At 27.4% G+C, this 24323-nt stretch overlaps 2 protein-coding genes across 3 annotated transcripts; both read right to left on the reverse strand.

The window, feature by feature from the left end:
* Positions 1-3800: 3800 nt before the first annotated feature.
* Positions 3801-6054, reverse strand: LOC114123149 (CDP-diacylglycerol--glycerol-3-phosphate 3-phosphatidyltransferase, mitochondrial). Its single transcript, XM_027986023.2, has 7 exons — positions 5657-6054; positions 5451-5573; positions 5248-5388; positions 5018-5178; positions 4669-4907; positions 4164-4598; positions 3801-4063 (listed from the first exon to the last, which is right to left on the reverse strand). Exons 1-7 carry the CDS (start codon positions 5744-5746, stop codon positions 3873-3875), a joined length of 1380 nt encoding a protein of 459 aa, XP_027841824.1. The 5' UTR covers positions 5747-6054; the 3' UTR covers positions 3801-3872.
* Positions 6055-9284: 3230 nt separating this feature from the next.
* LOC114123164 (poly(A) RNA polymerase gld-2 homolog A-like) lies at positions 9285-24228 on the reverse strand. Of its 2 annotated transcripts, none has more exons than XM_050202116.1 (9): positions 24108-24228; positions 20671-21118; positions 18789-18915; positions 18401-18607; positions 15419-15905; positions 14276-14404; positions 13366-13546; positions 11353-11468; positions 9285-9956 (listed from the first exon to the last, which is right to left on the reverse strand). In XM_050202116.1, exons 2-9 carry the CDS (start codon positions 21033-21035, stop codon positions 9826-9828), a joined length of 1743 nt encoding a protein of 580 aa, XP_050058073.1. In that variant the 5' UTR covers positions 21036-21118; positions 24108-24228; the 3' UTR covers positions 9285-9825. The 2 variants fall into 2 exon arrangements, with proteins under 2 accessions (XP_050058073.1, XP_050058072.1); XM_050202115.1 differs by lacking the exon at positions 24108-24228 and adding an exon at positions 23676-23833.
* Positions 24229-24323: the final 95 nt, after the last annotated feature.

The raw sequence follows: 24323 nt of genomic DNA on the forward strand, positions 1-24323 counted from the left end.
ATGGTGACGTGATCTCAGTTTTAGATATAAAAGGACGATAGAATTAGGCTTTAGTCAGTCTTAGACTTTTTTTATAGTCACGAGTGATCAACTTTTTACTCGATAAAATTGTTATTTGTTAAATTTTAATAAAGTCACATTAACATCCAAAATATTATAATTATAAATAATTATTGTGTTTCTTAATTACGCCATCCAAGGTTGACTGTGTTTTGAGCTTAGCACGCTATTACAATACAACTAAGAAAAATTATATTTTTTTATTTTTTTTTATTTAATATGAAATATACAACTATACAATGAAGCACAACAAGTTATAATGATGAAGAGGATTACATAACATGAATATGGCACGATGTAGGAGGGCTCCCAATGGAGCTACCTACTTGGGTATTTTATTAATTAATGGAGGAGGTCTCTAACCCATTTACGTTTGAGTCTTCGTGGGGGGTTGTCAAGGATGTGTTGTGAAGCCAGATAACTAATGTTGGGGTTTCTATGGGAGCTAAATTTTTTGTGGAGTTTTTGGTAAGCAGTTTTAGTGACTTGGTTTACGTAATTTATTCTCAAGTCAGAGTGAAGGGTTTTGTTTCTTACATACCAGGGGGATTTTGTGATAGTGCAAAGGCAGATGGATTGGAATGATTGTATTTTTTGAATGTTACTTAGGGCGGCGTTACCCCAATTTTGAATACTATAATACCATAGAGGAAAGATCAACATTTTATAAATAAGGATTTTGAGTTTAAGGTAAAAGGTTTAAAATGTTTTTAAAAATATATTTTATATTTATGTTGGCATATAATTGCATGGCTGCAACAACAATATACATCCAAGAATCAACAAATGTTCAACAGGGAGGTATGATTTGTACTTTACTTTGTAATAAATTATGTAATTCATTAGGATTTAGTAAAACATACTCAAATTATGGATTATGTAGCATTATGACCATTATGTTAGGTATATGTTATACAATCAATTAACCGATAATCAATTACCGGTCTCTACATCAAAATCACAACAAGATAAATTTCAACATAATTTATATTTATCACAAAATTTAACTAATCCAAATGAAATTATTCCACTTGGTATTTCAAATAAGGTATCTATTAAAATTTCATATAGAGATATATCACAAGCAAGTTTTTTAATAGCAACAGACTTTTCATTATTATACGGAAAATGGACGGAAGATGCTAATCAATGCAAAGAAATACCAATAACAAAAAAATTAATCATAATGAAACTATAATGATTCATGCATGTGGTCGAGAATTTTCACCTACTGGTGTTGAAGGATCTATTTTGTTAAAATACATAACTAATAATAGTACTGATATTGATGTATACAAAATAATATTTGATAATCCGTTTATTGGTGGTAATAATTTTAAGTTGGAAAATCATCAAAACCAGTTTAAAGAAGTCGTCTGTGAATATACAAGATATTATGTAACAAACATAAATATAAATTGTTACAAAATTTAGTACAAACACATAGGAATAAGCATACATTAAAAGCACATATTTACAATATTTTCATAAATTAGTTTTATCAAAGAAATTATTTCACAAAAAAATATAAACACATAATTTAATTAAAATAAGTGTAATAAATAATAATGTATCATAGTATGTTATTTATAGTACAACTGAGCTAAGCAAAGAATATGTTGTCTTTTTTCTGGTACACAATTACCAGCAGATAAAACAATTCACAACATCTTTAATTACTCAAGTGTTATGTAACCCACGAGTCGATTGATTGAAAATTAATTCTATGCTTGGTATATATTTTGAAAATATTGTTTTCAATTTTATCCTCAGTTATACAATTTATATATATATATATATATATATATCATAGACATAGTCAAATCAAGCATTTTACTAAATGCCTAGACATGTAGTCAAAGAATTTAATTTTTAAGCAATTTCACTAAATGCCTATTTCAAGTCAGGCAAATAATAAAAATGTCTATCAATATTAGTATTATAAAAATTGTGACAGAACTATCAGTTAATCAGCTGAACTCTAATGAAACTCTTTTTCAGGTTTTATATTTCATCAAAAAAATCAAACTGAAATGGCTGAAAAAATTAATGCTAAAAATTGATTAGACGAAATAGGGAAATATCAATATTGGTATTATGAAAATTGTGACAAAACTATCAGTTTATCAGCTGAACTCTAATGAAACTCTTTTTCAGGTTTTATAAATCAAAAAAGCCAAACTGAAATGGCTGAAAAAATTAATGTTAAAAAGGAATTTGATAATTTAGATAACACCGATGATTATAATATGGGTAAATATCATTAAAACGAAACATTTTGTATTATTTTCAAAATTAAACTATATTTCCTATTAATTATTTATTGCTACTTTATATACAAAAAAAAAAACTGTGTATTGTTTAAAACTTAAATCATAAATATATAAATAGGTAATAACTAATTATTAGATGTAATAGTACAAGTGTACAAAATGAATTAAAAGGTTGTATTATAATTAAAACTGTTTATTAATATTTAGTTATTAGTTAATTACTTGTTATTGTTTGGTAACATTGGATGAAACATTTAAGATTTTTTTTGAAAAAACAAAACTCACAACTCAATACCTATATATAAGGTTCTCATACGACCAATTATCTATATTAATTTCCAAGGTAAAACCAATAGAATTTTTATTTAATAAGAATACATAGTACTCACTACTCGTACTATAATTTACGTCTATCACACCTAATAAGTAATTACTAATAGTACCTAATTATTTAAATATATTAAATATGTATTTATGATTTAAGTTTTAAAACAAAAGTACCAACAGACACAAAATTAAACATATTTCATATGCCTATGTACTTTACATATTGATAAATAATAAATAACAGGGGCGTGCTCAGCTTTTTCTAATGAGGGGAGATGAGGGGATGAACTGTATTTTGTTTGGTTGATTGTCATAGACACGAATGTATAAATGCATAAGAAAAAAGTTAATGGGGGAATATGATAGCCCCTGATATATAGTTTTTACATATATATATATATAATAGCAATAAATAACTAATAGAAAATAAAGTTAATTTTTTAAAATAATACAAAATATTTCATTTTTATTATTTACCTGACTTGAAATAGGCATTTAGTCAAAAGCCTGATTTGACTATATGCTTACGGCATATATAAAATGTTCATTCAAATACATAGTTAAGTAAACACATTTACAATTATAGCTTGTTATAAAATTATAATAAATTAAAAATAACAACATGAAATTGAAGATCAATACAAAACCATTGATAATTAAATACATTTTACCAATTAATAAAATTAATACATTATAGATTCTACTTTGCATGGAAATTTATTAACTTAATAAGTTTTAAAATAAATTCATTTTGGAGTAAATTTTTTTTATATATACTTATAGAAAAAAGGGATACTTAAATTGTATTTAATATCTCAGACATTTTATAAATAGAACATAAATATTACTTAAGAAATATAATTTTTCTTGATTTCTAAGTGTTTTTTTATAGTTTCATTTTTAAACCAGTGAACAACCCAACTTTTGACTAGAGTAATATGCAGGTAATTGCAGAACTTGTATTATTTCAAGTAAAATTATTTTTTTATTACATTAAAGTGTTGATTAAACTTAAATTTAAATTAATATTTCCTCTCTTGCTATCAACACACTATCAAAAGGAAATTAAAACATAAAATCCTAAAGAGGTTAAGCATAGGTATTTTGAATTATTTCAGAAATTTTAGTAAGAATATACAATTTTATACTTAAAATAATATAATATATTTGTTCATATGAATTTGATTACAAAAAAAAAAAAAAAAATAAAGGTTAAAAGTAATTTCTAAACATTCTTAAAACGAATCGTACCCAAAGAGGTGCTTTAAATGCACCATCCGGAATATATAATGATGTTGATTTAAAAATATCACATTTCTCTGTATCAAAGTTTTGTTGCAATTTTTGATTATTTGTTACAATTATCAATTGTGATTCTAAATCACAATTTAATGATCTAGCTCCTAGAAAAAAAATAATCACAATTGTATACAAAAAATAAATAGTACAAAAATATAAATCTATCCTAATTGAATACTTGAAAAAAATAGTTATATTATGTACCGTAATTTGAAGAGCCAACAGCTGTTAGTACAGGCAATTCAGACTTGTTTGGAGTGTACCACAAACCTTTAGAATGAAATGTCCATCCAGTTCTTTGGTATTCAAAACAAGTGATCCGTTCATGAAGTTTGAGTTGTTCAATTTTACTATGGAAAGTATTTGTGAGATAACTGTAGGCAGTAGGTATAAATCCAGCAGGTCCTTTAGCTTGTTGAAATGAATTAGCCATTGGATGGGAAAACAATATTTTAAAGTTAGCCAATGATTTTTGAAACATAGTATCAATGTAAATATCTGGTATGTTAAAGTATCCAGTGGCCATGTGCATTGTAGATCCAGGTTCAGCATTACACATAAGAAGATTAGTTGTTTGACTATCATGATGTATGTCAAATGGAGGAAATTCAATTAAAGGATAAACTATTGTGTCCGTAACTAAGATTCAAAGAGAAAATAGTAAGTTATCATTATACATATAATACTTTAAACAAAAATTTGATATTACCATTTTCAGAAGTTGGATATTTTATAATGTGTGTATTATAGTATTCTATTAACTGTTTTCTAGCTTCTGAAGCATAAGTTTTATAAGGACTCTTGTATGGATGATGTTCCCAAGTAGGATCCAATGTTAAAGTGTTTTTATTTGTCAGTTGAAATGACATACGGCCTAATAATTCAACTAATCCTATATAAAAATCTACTAACAACTTGCAGTCTTCAATGATAATATATCTGTCTTGTCTAAAATTGCAATTAACACAATTTACAATTATTTTAATTCTAATACAATATGCAAACAGAATTATTAAAAAATAAAAAGTGCATGTAGTAAATATAGTTAATTTATTTACCGATTAGTAAAATAGTCTTGACTTAAATTTGCACCGCTAATAATTATAGAGTCATCAAACATATACAGTTTCATGTGCTGTATTCCTATTAATTCGTTATATCTTTCAGGCAACAGCAACCGGAGAAGACCTCTCAATTTCGGGGTATGATATAAAAATACCTTAATGACAAATAATTAATAAATATATTAGATAATCTGTCTAACTTATATTTTACCATATTTACCTACACGACAATCGAATGATGGATTCATTATGGGCATCAACATGGTACGTGAACTTACTTTACCTCTAGACCCACGATTAGCATCCAACAAAACCCTCACACTCAATTCTCGTCTGTTTTCCATAGCAACTTTTATGGTGTTTACCTGAAATCAAAGTCAGTAATAATAGTTACAACATAATACTAATCTATGCAAATATTACTTACAAGATCTCGCTCTAGATCCCCAATGCCCAAGTATAAAGAAGCTATTACAATGCGACGTTTTGCTGTACGACATCGGTCTAAAAGTGTACGATAGAACTCCGAGGGACTTTTTAACGCTGTGATCTAAACAATAATAATATAAAAATAAACCTATAAATTATAATATGTTACATTGCTACATATTATGAGTTTAAAAATACACTTACGTTTTCTGCTTTAACCGAGTATGATGGTCCAAACTTTTGTAGCCATTTGAAATCGGAAAGATTACAGTTGTTGCTACAGTTAGTAGTCATTTTTATATTGGTACTAAAATTCTAACTGATTTGGGAATTGGTTCACCAAATATTGATCACCACAATCGAATTTCGCAGGGACAAGGGCGAATAGTTAATATAGCTGTTAAATAACCAAAACTAATGACGAGGGGAGACTAAAAAAATATCTACGAAATAAAAGTGAATGGGTAACTACTAACTACATAGGTTGATGGCCATCAGTTTGATGAGGGACGACTAGACGAGTAGACTATAAGTTAGAAGTTAGGACTTATAAGATAAAGCAAATTAGTATAGAAGTAACGACCATGGAATACGGATTACGGATTATGAGAGACATAATTATTATAGTGATAACGATGTTGATGAGCGGTTTTTTTTTTTGAGATAACAAAAAAGTCGTCTTATCATGATAGTTGGATGTAAGATTAATAATTGTGAGTTATGTGTACACTGAGTAGCCGTTTAGGTATTTAAAGTATTTAATTCTTAAATATATTAATATAAATATATATCTATGATTTTACTACTCATTTACGTTCTATTCAATTAAAAACGTACTTGTGATTCTTTAAAATAAGTTAAAATTTATTCCGTGTGTTACTTCTCGATAACACGATTTGAAGAAACCTACAAAAACATTCAATAATAATAAACATGTGCATAATAATATGTTATTTGTACTATACTTTTTTGAATATTTATAAATTATAAGTAACGTTATAGCAAGACTATATATTATAATTGATACTAAATACCGTTGACTATCATAATTCTTAATAATATTAAATATTTCATGATGATAATTTATATGTAAGTAGGTACCTACTAATTACTATATACTTATTTTATATATTATATTTTATTTTACTGTATTTATAAAAAAAAAATTCCACAAGAATATTTTACAATATGCACATATTTACCTATTACTTATACGTATTGTGCAATAATTAAAAGCTGATATAAAATATTAAATAAATTAAAAATATTTGAGAGGAGGAAGAGATTATTATATTAAATACGATTAATTGGTTCACTCCGCTTGACGAATATTTTAGTTATCTTGATTTTTCGAATGGAGAAGTAATTATTTTAAATGTTCACTATTATTAAGACGCCTTTATTATTAGATAGAATGCTTTGAGAACAAAAAATTATAACTAGACCAAGGACTTATAGTATACTAAAAAATCATACATTATGCATTTAAAAATATTAGTTAAAACAAACTATAACTATTATTTTAGTATTGCTAAGTAGTACCTATTTTCCGAATTATTAAATAAAAATACACGTAATAAATAATGACGTGATGAATTTTCCGTTGTACTATACTTATTGTAATCTATCCACTGACCATTAAGATGAAATTATTAAAATTAGCCTCTTTCGTCTATAATTGATAACCTTGATTTACGAAAAATATCTTTCAATTTCAATGTTCTTGATTTATTATTCAAAATATGTACTAAAACAATAGAGTATTAGGTAAATAACAAACATTGTGAATTGTATTTTGTACTTACTAAGCACACGATAAAATTAACCAAATAAATATGCAAAAGTATAAAAGTCCTTGCTTTAGTTATAAAACTATTAACTAATTTAGTAATGTATAGGTATTATAGGTTTGACTGCAAGAGAGCTTTTGCAAGTTACTAGTTAGGTATTGTGAGTATACCTGTTAAGAAGTTTCTTTGACGGTTTGCAATACTTGCATAAATACATTTTAAAATTAAGCTTTTATTGATTTACACGCTAACTGACTATAACTTATAATTAATTAAAACATTTTGTAGGCCGTACACTATACTATTATGATTATCTCTACTATGTTATTGTTGTCGTTAAATCAGACTAATTCCTTATAATTTTTACAAAAAACCACTGAAAATAATTAAAGCAATTAGTAAAGTTAGATTTGTAAACAATAATTATACTTAACTGAATAAAAAATAATATAATATGTTTATTTGCTTTTATCAATGGTTATAAATGTTAGTTTTTATATAGGTAATGAGTATGCTATTATATGATAGGTATTTAAAATTATTAGATGAATTATCATAAAATCAATATTAAAATGTAAAATAAAAGAAAACACAGATAAAAACATAAATGATAGTGATAGGTACCTACTGAGTATTGGCACCTGTTGAATCGAAAAAAAATTCAATACGTTTGTTCTCAATGAAACACTTTCATTTCGAAATGAAAATATCTAGAAGCAGGGATATCAACCTTCTTTACAATGATCTAAAAAAAATTCAATAATTTTAAATGATTATAGGTATAATGCATATAACACAAGTATTAAAGTATACCTACAACTAAAGAGCCATCATAATAATGATACTCTATTTTATAAAAAAAAAAGGTTATAATACATATTATACTCTGTGCTCGTAAAACGGCGAAATATTCCGTATCCAACCTAACTTAATATACGTTAATAATTAATATTTATTATAATATTTTTATTACCTAATTATAGATCATAGTTCATAGGTGACGATAAAAAAGTAGTGAATATGACCACAGAGTTGTAAATTATAATTATTTATATTGTATTAGCTTAATCGACCACAAGTTAAAACGTCTTGTAAAATGATTGTAAGTAATATAATATAAATTGTTTGCACCATAGTTAGTATTGAAATGCTAATTGAGGTTTACATTCTTCTAAAAATTAATTTATATATGACACATTGACACAAGTGTGATTTTGAAATTAATTCATACACTATTTCTATGATTTCGTAAGTATAAAGTAAATAAGTACAATTGTACCAAGTAAAACACTTTATGAACAACTTATAAGTACTAAATTGTCCATGGGGTGATATGGGAGATAGATCCCCTCCTAAGGATCTTTATTTTCTTACATATTAGTGATACATATTTCGTCTACTTTTGGTAATCCTTACGAGTTACGACTTATCATGTAACAATTTCTTTCATCCCTCTTTATTGAAAAATCCTGAGAACGCCTCTGAAATTGTCGAGCTATAATGAGCATATATAATAAACAATAGGTAGATCGTACCTACTAATCGTAGATTGGTTACGATACTACGCATTTAAGTAAATTCTACCATGTGGTCGAGTAGGTACATTACTCTTTAGTAGGTATTTCCCTCCTTCATGTCAAATTTTAAGAACACAGCTCCTGGATTAATTAATATAATATAATTTGTTAAAAGATGGGCAAATGGGTACCATCCTGTCATGTCGTAAATGTTGAGTGGGGTCACTGTTTTGGATTTTTTAAGATTTAAATTCAACAATAATGTAATATTTTATATGTCATTATGAAGATTGTACACGATAAAAAATTTTTAACGGATACGGTTTGTCAGCTAATATAATATAGTTTTAAATTGTTAATATGTTGTCAAATCACCTTCCGGCAAGGCTTAATAGTTACGATTCGGGTAAATCGAATATAATAAGATTAAACTACTAGCGCAACAATAAAAAATTAATAACATTTTTTCATATTGCTCGAAAAAAATATTTATTAATAAATTAGATTAATATAATAACGCAAAAGTTATTTTAGAATCTATACGTATAATTCAAAATACATCGTAGTCAACACAGTGATAAATTTAACTAAACAGTGCAGTATCGCGCTAGCAAATATTTTTCAGTACCTATAGTAATTATATAAGAGCACATATTTAATTTTCATAATAATATTATAAGTAATATATATATATATAAGAATAGTAACAAATTAAAAAGTTATAGATATATTCGACAGATGTCGTGCATGCGGTAGTTTTTCTTTAAATATAAATTCAACAATATATAATATAATGATACTTAAACGCTATAAATTCGAACAATTTTTTTTTTTACTGAATTTTTGCATCCACTAAGAATTTTTTTTTTTTTATATATACTTTTTGTAGTTTTTTTTTTTTTATCACACGGTTTTTCCAAGTTTTTCTTTCGTAATTAATACGCTATATAAATATCGTCAGACGAAAGCCACACAGTTTTCTTGTCGTTTTTATAAATATTTTTTTCTTATAATTTTATAGTTTTGTGGTTTTATGATTTTTTTTTCAGTCTTGTTATTTTACAAACTAACAAAATATTGAATCCAATGACATCGTTTCTTCTAACCGATTGTAAGTATTACTTATGGCATCTTTGATTTGAGCAAATACATTATGGTTATTTACAGACCGTGCTGTGTTCGTTTTTTCAAAAGGTTCTGAAAAAAAAATAATAATAATTATCATGACAATTGGTAATAAAAGTATCAATTAACAATTAAAAATGTAATATTTTGGACAACTCTGATGCCATTATTTGGCAAAAATATGATTTACATCATGTCCTTATTAACTATACCGACTAATTACTTTTTATTAAGTTTTAAATTTCTAATACACCAGAAGAAGATGGACGAATATTGATCGTTAACTGATAGCTACGGGACCAACTCTTATAAGGGCTAGATACAGATTTAATATAAAAATGTATATTACTTATATAAAATTAATATTTAAAATATTCAGAGCCGGATCAAAAATTCGGACAAAACCATGGAGTCCCGGTCAAACCTGAACTAAATGTTTCTTATTTTTTTTTTGTGCGTATTAATTGTATCAACAAGTCGAATGTCGATGTATTTTTTTTATAATTTATAAATTATTAAAATTCAACTTAGAATTCTTAATCAAAACAAAATTGCCATCAACTTTTTAAAGTAGTTAAAACTATATTATGTAATAATATAATATTATTATATTATAATAAAATATATATATAATAATTAAATAATAATATATATTACATTATTATATATATAATACATACATTTTTAGATCTTAAAATAATATCATTAGGCAGTGATTGCCAATTTTAATACCTCCAAAAAGTCAACAAATTTTCAAAATCCCATTATATTTAAACAATTTTATCATACAATCACTATAAAAATAAATGCTGTATCTAAAATAAATTGTTAATTAACAATTTTACGAATATGTAATTAATTCAATAAGTATAACATACATTTTAATATTACTCGTATATCTATGTATGAGTGAAAAAATATATGCTGTTTTAATATTTTATACAGGTATATAAATAGGTAGGTACTAAGTATTGGTATTAGATATAAAAATATGAAATTAACCACAAGCGAAGAAAACTCATCTCTTTTCAATGGTGTTTAATATAATAATAAATTAAGTTGCTTCTCAGTGATTTTAACGAAAATGGATGTATTTTATTATTATGCCCAGGTGTTGAATTTTTTTATATTCGACCCTACATATATTAGACAAATATCGTCTTCGTATACAAGTACCTCATATTATTAAATTATTATTTTTACAGGGGTAAAATGTATTCATCAATAATTTTAATAAAAACACGAATAATATATTATTAAACTACCTATAGGTACGTATTTCGAGAAATTGAAGAAGTATATGTTTGTTTACCTCTTGGACCCTTCTCTCTTATGGATCTTTAGTAAGACGCTTTTATTTTTCAATTGCATAATAAACCACATAATACTTAGGTACATACTTGTATATATAAAATTAATCTATTTTAATGTTTAGCGATAAAATTTAATAAACCCTTTTGTTACAAACCTTCGATCCCTATGAATTTCCATTGTCCCGGATTGTTTTTTGCCGCGTCGGCCATCCGACAGCTTTCTAGTGGTATCGGTGATCCCATTCTTACAGACACCGCGTGTTTATAAAAACTAAAAATAAATACACATATGTATAGTATAATTGAAACCGTAAATAATAATATCGTTTAAGTCCTTTTTTTTTTCTAATGTATTTAATGCATTTATGTGAGTGGGACCACATTTCTTAAAATGTGTTAATTTAAATAGCAGAGAAAAATTAATAATGATTTAAAATTAACATCAATTTAAGATATTGAAAATATTTCTTTTTTCGAATTTTAAAAACCTATCGATTTATACGTGGGTTATGGCGTTATCGTAAATAAATTTTATTATTTCTATTTTTATACAGAACACTAAATAATTTATATGCATATTTTCTTTAATATATATAAAATACAATATAATATACACTTTTTATGATTAAAAAGCATGCATACCAGGGTTTTAATTTCAAATAATATTTCATAAATATTTCTACATGATAACATTGATGTATAATACATTACATACACACATAAATCATTAAAATTATAATTTAAATATGATTTCTTTATATATTTATATCTATTGGATTTAATATTTCCTCAAATTTATTTAAATGAATGAGTTTTATATTATCAAATAATTAAACCTTTCACTTTTTTTGAAATTATACATGCTACTCTTTCTCGCACACACTATTGGCATAGTAGTATCTATCGAACACCCAGGACTAACCTTATGGTGGAAATAAGTGCAAAATTGTCAAGGCCTAACGCTTTTGGAAGATCAAAAATGCATAATGACAGCATGGAAAGACAGTACCAAAGGGTTCAAGCATGAATCTTAAGTAAAAATCCAAAGCATTTAATACGCACTGCTTGTATCACAATTTAAATTTTTTTGTTATCTGATATCGCAAAGTTCCTCCATGGTAATTGAGTTTTTTAGCGTATTGATAATAAAATATAAATATATATATATATTGCTTGTTTGCATCTTCTACGAAACACTGGGATATTTTAAAAAACCACTACCTACACTATGTTAACTTTGAAATCACTATTAGAAACCAGATGGGAATATAAACTTAATTAAGTCAAAGCAATACATTATCAATAGTACCCGAATTAATTAACACGTTAGAAGAAATATCTGACAAAACTTCAGATCCTAAGACAAAGAGCAAATGACAATCATTAGAAACAAATAAAAGAAATTTATGAATTCATACGCATACAGTTCTGTAATTTGGTATTGGTATGATATATTATTAGTGAAATTGAATACTATAAATAAAACTTTAGAAAACATAAATAAAGAATTAGAAATGTGCAGTAATCTTTTATATTATGGTCTTTACTCTTTTGGAGTTTTTAAAATCATTTCAACTTTAAGGCAATGAATCATTGAAAATGAAGGTTAATGCAATTGTAGATCATATAACTATAAATTTAAAATTTAAAAATAAACTTAATCGAAAGAAAAAAAGCAGTTTGATTACGAAAGTTTTTACGATTCAAATGATTATTCTGAAAATAATTTTAAGATATTTTACGATATATTAGTAATAAATTAATGGATAATAATCAAATACTTAACTCATTAGTACATTTATGATTAATCTATAAATATAAAATATTGTATGCATATGATTATAAGTATAAAATAATTAATGAACAATTTGTACAAAACATTAATTAGAGTAAAATTTATTGAGTATGTTTTGCTTAAAATAACTCAAGCTAAAATTGGACAATAATTTGTGAAAAGTAAAAAAATAAATGTCACCACGCATAAAAAATTATTTTAAAAAGGGGGAAAAAAGAGCCTCTCATTTATAATTTTCTCAGGAGTAGCAATTCGTGACCTGCCGGAAATCGGAATACCGATAATATTCAGTCATTTATGATAAAAAATAAGATGGCACACACCTAAACTAATAAGTATTAACTAAGTATATAATATAATATATTGTTTTCACTTGAAATCGTTGTAGTATTTAAAAAACTGCAAAAGCAACTCTCCAAGGCTCTGTTTGTTGTCACTTCTCCAACCACTACTAGGCAACTGTTCGTGCATGTGCACGAATTCGATGTCGGTGTTGGCCGAGAACTTCATGCCGTATATGCACTGCAGCGACGGTAATACGGGTGGTTCAACGCCTAAGAATCGCAAATATAATACTTGTAAATATGAATAATACAAATAAATTTACATAATATAATGTCATACACATACAGACATAATATAGATTACAACGACTGTCGACTAACAAACGATTAACCATAAACATTATGCGTTATCGCCATTCGTCGAAACTATTGTCATTAAATAATACATATCATTCATCGCCGTCGCGTAAAATTTTATAATATTATAAAGTATGCACAATTATTTATAAATAAGGCCCAGATTTAATGCCTTAAAACTATCAAAATATTTTCTAAAAAATAATCAAAAATGCTTATTCAATGCAGTAATGTCTTTAAAAAGATACCAATTTTTTTTTTATAAGCACGTAATTACGTAAGTGATATAGAATTAGGAAAAAGACGGTTTATTTTTGGAATTTTTAACACTTCTTTTTCTAAACTAAATAAATTAAATTTATTAAAACTAAATTAACAATAATATAAAACAAATTACCAAACTTAGAAATGGATACAAAATATTTAAAAAATATTAATGAAAACATTAAGAAAACAATATTTCTTGTAATATTTTGAAATTTCTTAATTTAACAAAAAGCTCAAACAATGAAAAATGACCTGAAAAATGGAAACGTATTATGTACCTACTTAAAATAAATATTTCCTTACACCAAAAAATAATACACCGAGTTGTAATCTGGGCCCTAAGTTATAAGTTTAAGTAAAGTATGTTTATTTTACTTTGCAAGAAATTGATAACCATCAGCACTAGCGAGTAACTGGATAGCGTCATTTTTTTCGGATCGTTGATGTTGTGACTGGACGCCCACAGTTTAATTGTCACTACCAATGGCCTTACCCGGTAATCAACTGAAAAATCATTAAAACTATTACAAACCGATTTGTGGTGGTATAGAGAAAAAGCAAATATGTAGGTATTATAAATTATAATTCAAAATATGCGTCATCAGTTGACAGTTCACTACACTCACATACACCGCTTCCCAACGTAGTGCAGTAAATTAAATTATGTAAATATCAATAAATTAGTATTACTACATAATAATACATTAAACCAGTAAAGTATTAGAGGAAAACGATTGGAATATCATCCTCCCTAAGAGTTGTCCCTTGGCTTTTTTGTGTTAATAATTGTATATCTATAATAATGAAATATTCGAATTCAAATCGAATAAAAAAAAAAAACGGGTAACCACTCTGCTGTACAATATTGAGTCTTAATTTTAATTTATTCTGCTTTAAATGTTTGGTAACTATGGCTACCATTATTATTTTTTATTTTTACCATTATTATTTTTTTATTTTTCCCAATTAAAACTTATAACTGTTAAATCAAAAACTCAAAAATATGATTAATAAGTGAGCGTGGAATCGGCAACTTAAGTTGTATTAATAAATGTTAAACATTCCATCTCTCTCAGCCGAGTTCCAGAATCTAAATACGCCACTGAAGAAGCATTACCAATGTAGATAATATTATGAGGTTTTAGTGTAGGACAACTTCTAACTATTAAACTATACCAAATTACACAAAATATAAATAATTATAGTAGGTATAAAGTCAAACATTATTTAATCGACTTATACACAATTAATATTATTATGCACTTTACAATGGTTTTAGTATTAGTTTAACATACTGACTATCATAATTGTCTAGATACCATAATATATATACTGTTAAAATCTTATTAATAAAAAAAAAAAAATTATCATAATATATACGAGTGGTTTTTAAAGTCTCAAATATTTTCAAACTATATACTTAAGTAATAAAACTATTTAGCGAAATATCGTTATTTTACTACACAATACAGTCGGGTTACTATCATACGAATATAATTTTAAAATAGTCCTACTTACGCCTCGAATAGCAATACAGCAGATGGGTGTTACGGATGCCCACCACGTTGTTACAGCAAAAGTCCACGTCCATCTTGTCGTCGCCGGAGCCGATCCACCGAAACCTGAGTATGGGTACCTTGGCGTACACGATACGCATTTCCGCAGTACCGACCTTTCCGTTGATACGCTCGTGGTTGAGCAATCCCATCAGCCACTGGAGCCGTTCGACGGCACATATTCGGTGACGTTCCTCAGTCACGGTTCGGTGTTGACGGACGCCAGCGTTGACCCCCGCGGCCGCCGTGCAGCCGGTAAGCAGGCAAAAGTCCGCGTCGCTAACGTCGCCACCGAAACCGTTCATCGTGGACCCGACCAAATACAGGCCGCAGCCGGGCGCCCAGCTTTTGATCAGCGTTGACAGCCTACGCCACATGGCCATCTTTGTTTCGTAAACGCCCTCGGACTGACGGTTGTCCAAGTATGTGTGCCAGACTTCCGACGACAGCTATTTGTATAATAATATAACTTAATTTCTAGGTATAATATAATATGTATAAATATATAATATATTATAATATTGTTATCATCAGCGCTTTAAATATGTCATTTATCTACCGGGTATAGGATTTATGGGGGATAGGGGGGTGTTGAGATTATTTTCATATTCTAATATACAACATATTAAATTATTATACCTAATTTATAATATAAATTAAAATCATAATATAGGTATACAAATAAGGTTCAATAACCTTTATTATTGTCGAAAATTAATTTGTAAAATTAGGTTAATTACTATTTAGGGCAGTAAAAATTTTACTAGGATTTTTAAAAATGGGGTGGTTTCTGGTAGCAAATTGTAATTAGTTGGTACCTTTAAATACAAATTTGGACAAAATTATGTTGTTTAAACAATACGCAATGACATTTTTTAATTGATTATCTATGCCCTGTGGTATATAAATATTATAAGTATATTTTTATCGTTTTACGGTATTATTACAAAAATATGTTTTTAGATTTTGACTCTAGATATCTCGAATAAATAAAATTCTCCTTCAAATAACGGTAACACTTGATGTTAAAATAATCTTGTTAACTCGATAATTAATTAAACAAGATTTTGATATTTTGAATTTTCTTATCCAATTTTAGAACTAAATACATGTAGTACTAAAATATAGTAATAAGTATCGTCTCCAATATATTGGACAATGATAAAGAAGAAGTCGAAGACCTGCAAAAACAACCTTGTAACATCACAAGTAAAAAAGCGACACTTGATTTAAAAAAGTTACGTATTTATACGCACGTATATTGAAATCAATGAAGGTATGGAAGATTTATTTAAACCACTAGATTATTTAGAAAATAGAATAGGGAACAATGTTTTAAATAAAAATAAACAATAACCTTTGGACCAATTTTTTAAAAATAATATGTAGGTATGTATATTTTATTAATTTATAATGTAAACTACTAAATTAATTTAAACTTAAAAAAAAAAAATTAAAGTTTTTGATAACTCGAAATTTTTAATAAGTCGAATCTTCTTTTCCCTCTGTGAACCTCGAGTTACCGAGATTACACTACTATGTATCGTATAAGTATAAGTATACATTACTATAATAATTAAATCGTAATCTATACTATAAAAGCAAGTCCCGATTTTTTGTCACTTCCTAAGTGACGCCGAAGGTAACTCAAGCTTCCCTTGAACATGAGAAGTTACACAAAATAAGTTTTGTGTCTCTTTTAAAATTTGAATTACGAAGTATATGTATTATATATATTATAATATATTAAAATAATTATTTAAAGCGTACCTATAGCTAAACAATTGCTCATAACCCACTTCAGAATAATATGTATATAGTATATAGAATCGACAATGAATCAATTATTATTGTCGACATATATGAGATGTGTCAACGGCTCGGTGCTTTGAACGACCCTGCGGGGTTTGGACTTTGAAATATAGATCACTGCGTTCCAACTACGACTGACAAACTTAATCTTGAGACTCGAATAGTTAAGACAGTTTAAAACGCATCCACTAATAATTATAATAATAATAACCAATAGAAAAGTAGTTTAGTAGTCAGCAGAGCGCTGATTGGCTGTATGATGCGAAACCCCACAGAACACCATGCCCAATGTTGTTTTTTAAAAATAATAATTATTGTTATTCATACAACGACGTTATAATATTATTATATAATATAAATATATTATATTATTATTATTGTTAATAATTATTATATAATATTATACTTCCCGGGTGTAAGAATAATGATATTAATATGAGAAAAATTAATTGTTTTTGTTATAAATAAGTATATTAATTTTGAGAATTTATAAACACCTTAAATTATTATTATTTTCCGCAGGTATAAGGTACATTCACTTTATAGTATTTTATGATTGAAATAACTAAGTATAAGACAAAAAAACAGCCCCACAATTTGCAAACAACTTTCCACGAGGGTGAAGTACGCGAGTGACAGTAAGTGGAATTCTAAATGAAAAAGTTGAGTGTAAATCCATTAATATTTTTATAAGCATCCGGATTATAAATTTTGGCGAAATTGGAATTCACACGTAAAATAACGATTTTTTTAATATAAAATGGTTTCTCATCCGTCAGTTCTAATGTCTTAATTTTGTAGCAACAGAGTTATTTATTAACATCATAATATTTTAAAGAAATATAATATGCATAGGTATATAATTGGGTTTATGAATCATTCACTCAGTTATTTACTCGAGCTCTCTATCTACGCTCATGACGCATGGTGTCGGTACTATGGGGCATAGGCAAAGCAGGTCTATACACATTTATTTTGTTTTATTGTATTATTACAAACGGATAAGAACTCTTTAAAAAAAGTAGATCGCAATTTAGTAACATAAGTATATAACATAATAATAATAATATTATGCTAATACCGACAAATATAATTATTATAGTAATTATATTAATATTTTATTTTACTTTACTTTGTCTGTTTCATCCACTTGCACTAATGAATCTTCCAAGATAACGTTCTTAGCGTGATTGTCGTACCTCTGTGGCTCCGACAGGTAATACGCGTTCATAAACGTCCCGGCAGGTCCTCCATATGGGCTCCATTGCCACGGTTTGCAGCACGGCTGATGAGCTGAAGCCGGCGCCACTGGTTTCCTAGCGTTAGTGTTCCTGGTAGCCTATATATGATATTCGAATCGTTGATAATATTAGTTAATTTTTTATTATGATGATTAATGATTATTATAGACGGAAACTACGACACAAACTCCGTGGGTTCTAATCAGATTATCGTATTTTTGATATAATATTATAATCTTTCTACAATAAATTATTATTATTTTACACGATACTACTTACATATGCCACCTGGTGTAATTTGTGCAGATCGCTGTAATACTGTAAATGATGATGTTGTGGTATATTCGTTTGTGGATATCCGCCGTTGAACTGTTTCGCATTTTTCTCTTTGATAAATGGTGGCAATCTGTATCATAACAACATCGCACATTACAATAATATAATATAATAAGGTTATGTTAATGTTTTGATATCGATGTACCTATTCAACTATTAAAGGTACACGATTTGTTTGGAAAATAATATCATAGATTGTAATTAACAAGTAATCTAAAATGTGATTATAATAATTTACTTTTAATTTTATAACACGTCAAAGACCGTATAATGTCATTTTCAATTATGTTTAAGTCAAACTCGAATAAATAGAAAATTGTTTTATAAATTTGTATCAAAAAGTTGAACCTGCTATAAACATAAAAGGTAAACTTATGTTATAACACTTATTAGTAATAAGTTATTACTATTTTATTATATAATATATAAATAGTCAAAAATATAAAAAAAAATTAATTCTTTTAAGGTTGATAAAATGTTAACAATCAGTTGTAAAGTTTGTAATTATTGTAATCTAAGGTACTTCATGAGTTTTACTTAGGGATTTAAAAAAATTAAAAATACATTATTACCTATATTATTATTACTATAAGTATACAATGAAATGTTGAAATTAACTTACTTTAATTTATCTACACTATGTCGGTAATTAATTGTATTATAAATTAATGACAGCTATATATTAATATTATATAATATAAATACGTCCAATCAACTAATTAGTAATAATACTAATAGAAAAAAAAATACCTATAGCTTTTTTTTATAGAATATCTATAGAAATAATTTCTGTCAGACCGTCTCCGCTCGAAATTATTTACGTATACAATGGTTCATCATTGATTTCAAATTCAACACATCCATTACAGTTATATTAAACGGTCAGTGACAAGGAACATTCAACTAAAGAGCAAAACCAACTTAAAAATTTAGACGGTATAGACATCCGGAATAGCATATTAAAATTATAAAAAATAACTAATAAGTAAAAACCTCTGTAAAAACTATCAGTAAAAAATTTTCAGTCATCAATGTAATCACTGAGATGTGACATTAACTGATTTAATCTGACAGAGCATCAATAAACCTTTCTTATCTATAATATGGGAATTATAAATGACAACAATTGATTTGTAATTTGTAATACCTTATACCTAACGACATTATAACGCTTATTCCACACATAAATCTTAACTCCAGAAATAGGATATTTATCAAAGTTATCGTAATATCGATTGTTGCGGATAACCTTAGTTGCCTTAAATGTTGAAAATCAAATAAATTAAATTTCTAGAAATATATACTAAAATATAATTTAACAAATACAGACGTATTTTGTAGGTCATTTTAAACTTTATAATATAACCTAATGGGTATAATATTTTATAGCCTTCGACGGTATGGTAGCGAACTAGCGCGCGAATGATAATCGACAGTGGTAATGGTTATTCTTATTCGATCAAAATTTGTTGTTGGTTTTTGAGTAAAATACGGATGCAAGCTGCAACGGTGCAAATCTGCGCTCTCGTTAGTAATAGTTGTAGTTACCTGTTCCTGTATATCTATAATAATTTGATCCAATTCAGAGCTCTACACAGATTTTTATCGAATTCGCGTAGATTGTAAAAATCTTCGAAATTAAATGAAAAAACGATGAAATTTAAACGTGACCGACTTACTCAACCACCTTCCCCCTTACCCAAACCCACCGTAACATGTCAGGTACATATTATTATTATCTTTGCGATCAGCCCTTGAAAAGCTGTACAGTAGTCCGGGGTAGGTATAGGTACCTAAAGAGAATATGTACGACCAAATCGTTCACCTGGCAAAGTGTTTGGACATGACTTCCCATTCGATGGCCTCACAGGTTTCGACGTTGTTGGGGTTGGGACGACGGAACGGCTCGTAGTAGCATTGTTGTGTCGACGGAGTGGATGACGATGTGGACGAATGCGTCTGTGATGGCGACGGTGACAATGGCGATGACGACGGCGACGACGACGACGACAACTGCAGCATCCCATTGCCCGGTTTCCGGAAATCCGGTCCTTCGCCGACTCGTCCAACGGGCCTCCGGACCGTCATAAACTTTTTATTCGGTCGGCGCGAGGCCCCGAAAGCGATCGGCCAGTGATGGCGATCGCCGGCACCGTTCACGCTGCATTCTGTCCGGAACCCGTCGGTCATTGTTGTATTATTGTTCCGGGTGGAGTTGTCTGCGTGCCGCGGCGGTAACGATGACGATGGTCATTTGATTGCAACGACGACGACTGTAATATAAAAATTATTGCGGTGGTATATTGTAATGAGAGACGCCGACGGCTGCAGTGTGAGCGTGCACGATAATATTATTATATGGAGGTAAACCGATTACCGAAGACTTGGGGTTAGCACGTGCCAAACGCGTTAGACGTACCTATATGTCTTGTGTACAATAAATAATGTAAAAACGATATTTCGCGGGTCGGCGAACGACCCGCTTGCGATAAGTCGTGTCGACGACGATCTATTCTACGATAATATAATTATTATCTCCGCCTCTCCGCGACGTCGGCGGCTGGTGGACGGTGGTGGCAGCGATAGGTTTTTCGCGTTTCTTAATGATATAAAAATCCCCCTGTTACACCACCCCCCGCGCCTGCACACTGTTGACTCGGTACGCGATTCTTAAAATAAAAATCGAAATTTTTCCGTAACACACGACCGCAGCAGCTGGTAGGTATGTAATTGACATCAACGATCAACTACTATAGATACCGAAATGTCACGAAACGTCGTGATGGTTCTAAAAGTATACAGGCTACATAAAGGTTTACCTGCGCGTCCTGTTTAGTATACCATTGAGATCATAAATTCACAAATAATATTTATTAAAATATAAACAAAATTAAATATTAATCTATTATTAAATCATATTATTGTTGTTATTATTAATTATAATTTATTATTTTAATTAATCGACGATTGCTTCTAACCATACTTCAGTCAACAACTGTTTACACCGACCACCGTTGACTATTATTTGGATAACGCATACAAAAATGATTCTATTTTAACTATATGCGTCCTCGTTGTTTCGGTAGAATTTTATAAAAATTAAGACATTTTACACAATTCTAAATAATATGAAGTATTAGTATTTAAATAAGACGTAATTAAACAATAATGTGAATACGTTTTTAGCCAATTTCTATTGTTAATAAAATTTATACGACTAATATTTTTAATTTAATTTTAATTTTTAATTTGGAATGTGAGGAATATTTTTATAAAACTATTGAAGTATACATTTTAAAACAAAGCTATAATTTTTTTATCCATTTAATTAAAATATATTTTATGATTAACCTATATAGCCCTATTATTTAAGAATTTATAAATTATAGGTAATGTCGATAATAATTTTTCGTACACCGTATGCTCTTCTATTAAGCTTCGATATCTTGAAATAATTATACTTTTATCTTCGAATAATGATAAACAAATAACTATTTGTTCGATAATCGATATGTATTTACTAATCATCAATTGCATTTTCAAAATAATATTCTGTTTAATTAAAATATAATGTAATTTAAACATTTTAAACAATGTAATAATATAATAATATTATAAGCAGCGAATAGTAAATCATCGAACTTTATATATTATAAGACAATATTATGTTTTCTAAATTGACTGATATTATGACTATTCATAGTTAAAGTAAATAAAGAACTATTCATTCGAAAGATTGATGTAAAAGGGTTTCGCTTATGAATAATTATCAAATTATTATTTGTTTTTAATATTATAAATATTGTTTATAATATGTTACACGATAATTATTGTGTTTTATTTGAATCAAATAAAATAATTTTTTTTTTAAATTATATTTTTTCAGCCGATTAAAATTATTGATGTAATAATTTTTTTTAATGTTTTAACAAACGACAGATCTCTTTTTATTAGGTTTGTCGAAAACATTTTACTAAATATTAATTATATAATACAAGGTTCATAATTCATGATATAAAGTCGAAATATAAATATACTCTCTTCTATATAATATGCAGATTACTATTGACTTCCGGGTTTCAATAAAGCTGCTGTACCATAAGTCCATAACGTAACTCGACACTAAAAGAATTAAGCATTTGAGAGTGCGTTTTTAATAATGAAAATGTTCGACAGTAAGTTTTTTATTGCGTCTATTGAAAATATTATAATCTTTAAACTCGTGTCATACAATGTTATGATTCAATGATTTTGAATGAAACTTTTGTGAGTGTTGAAGGATGGAGGTGATTGAGTACCCATTTCACCGGAAAATGCGACACGTAGGGCTGAACATTGACCGTGAATATTAAAAAGAACTACGTGTTTCTACAGAAGGGTGGATTATATTGAATGTGTAAACTACAATGTCAATGTGGTTTAGGACGGAAGTAATTATATATTTAGAAATACGTTACAATATGTATTCAAAATGTGAAAGCAATAAAAGTGCGTATAATATTATAGGTATTATATATTATTTAAAAAAATGTATATGTATATGTATATTATATACTTGTAAATTAAATTTTTCAGAAATATAATACGACTTTTATTTAGTTTTAAATTATATCAGAGTTAATAACAAATAAAAAAAATATTAAAAAACACGTTTTTTATCTTGACGGATTTATCTATTTTTAATTTTACCTATACCGATTAAATGTATATAAATTAAATAATATACAATCTCATGGAATATACTTAGTAGTTATTACTTATAAACATAATAGTAAAGTATGTTATATGAATAACAATTATTTAATTTAAATAGTAATTGATATCTCTTACATTTATTTGATATCACTGTATACTGTTTCAGAACGTTCGTACATTTACGGAGATCATAGTTTTCTTATTTAAAAATTTTTTTGTAAGAGTTGAAAAAATTTAAATAATTTTTGTATAAATATGAGTTAATTATTTAAAATAAACTAAAACCAGTACAGTTAAACATTTTGGTTATTATATTGTTATATTTATAGGTAATCATGGAAACAACCATAAAAAAAAGAAAATGTTTTTGACAATTTAAGTTTGGATTTGCTGAATCTAGTAAAAATGTCAAATAAATTAAATCAAACACTATTTATTATTTTATTATTACTGTTTGAATAGATACAAAAGAATGATGGCTAATAATTGAATACGCATTTTAATTATTCGAGACTCATAATATACTTATGGAATATATAATTAATAACTTTAATAGAAATACATTACTTGGTATTTTATTTATAATTTCTGAAACTTAGCTGTAAACCGTTTAAAGAATATTTGATACACACGATTAAAATGTGTAAATTGTTATCGATTACATCCAAAGTCGTCGCCTTGCACTTGTGTAATGAATCAGCAGCTGATATACATATAATATTGTTAGCACCGATAGTGGGTGTCACATAGAACTATGAAAAACAAAGATGTCGTATAACATGT

Source organism: Aphis gossypii, chromosome 2, assembly GCF_020184175.1.
Source record: "Aphis gossypii isolate Hap1 chromosome 2, ASM2018417v2, whole genome shotgun sequence".
Lineage (NCBI taxonomy): Eukaryota > Metazoa > Arthropoda > Insecta > Hemiptera > Aphididae > Aphis > Aphis gossypii.

Bases quoted from the DNA above. Each gene is read 5' to 3' on its own strand.
- LOC114123164 (XM_050202116.1), bottom strand. From the start codon at position 21,035: ATGACCGACGGGTTCCGGACAGAATGCAGCGTGAACGGTGCCGGCGAT. The intron at 18,916-20,670 runs GTGAACGATTTG...GTTATGATACAG, and splicing joins ATGTCCAAACACTTTGCCAG to ATTGCCACCATTTATCAAAG. The intron at 11,469-13,365 runs GTGAAAACAATA...ATTTATTTTTAG, and splicing joins AAATACTACAACGATTTCAA to TTTTTATAAACACGCGGTGT.
- LOC114123149 (XM_027986023.2), bottom strand. From the start codon at position 5,746: ATGACTACTAACTGTAGCAACAACTGTAATCTTTCCGATTTCAAATGG. The intron at 4,599-4,668 runs GTAATATCAAAT...TTTGAATCTTAG, and splicing joins ATATCCAACTTCTGAAAATG to TTACGGACACAATAGTTTAT. The intron at 4,064-4,163 runs GTACATAATATA...TTTTTTTTCTAG, and splicing joins TGTTGGCTCTTCAAATTACG to GAGCTAGATCATTAAATTGT.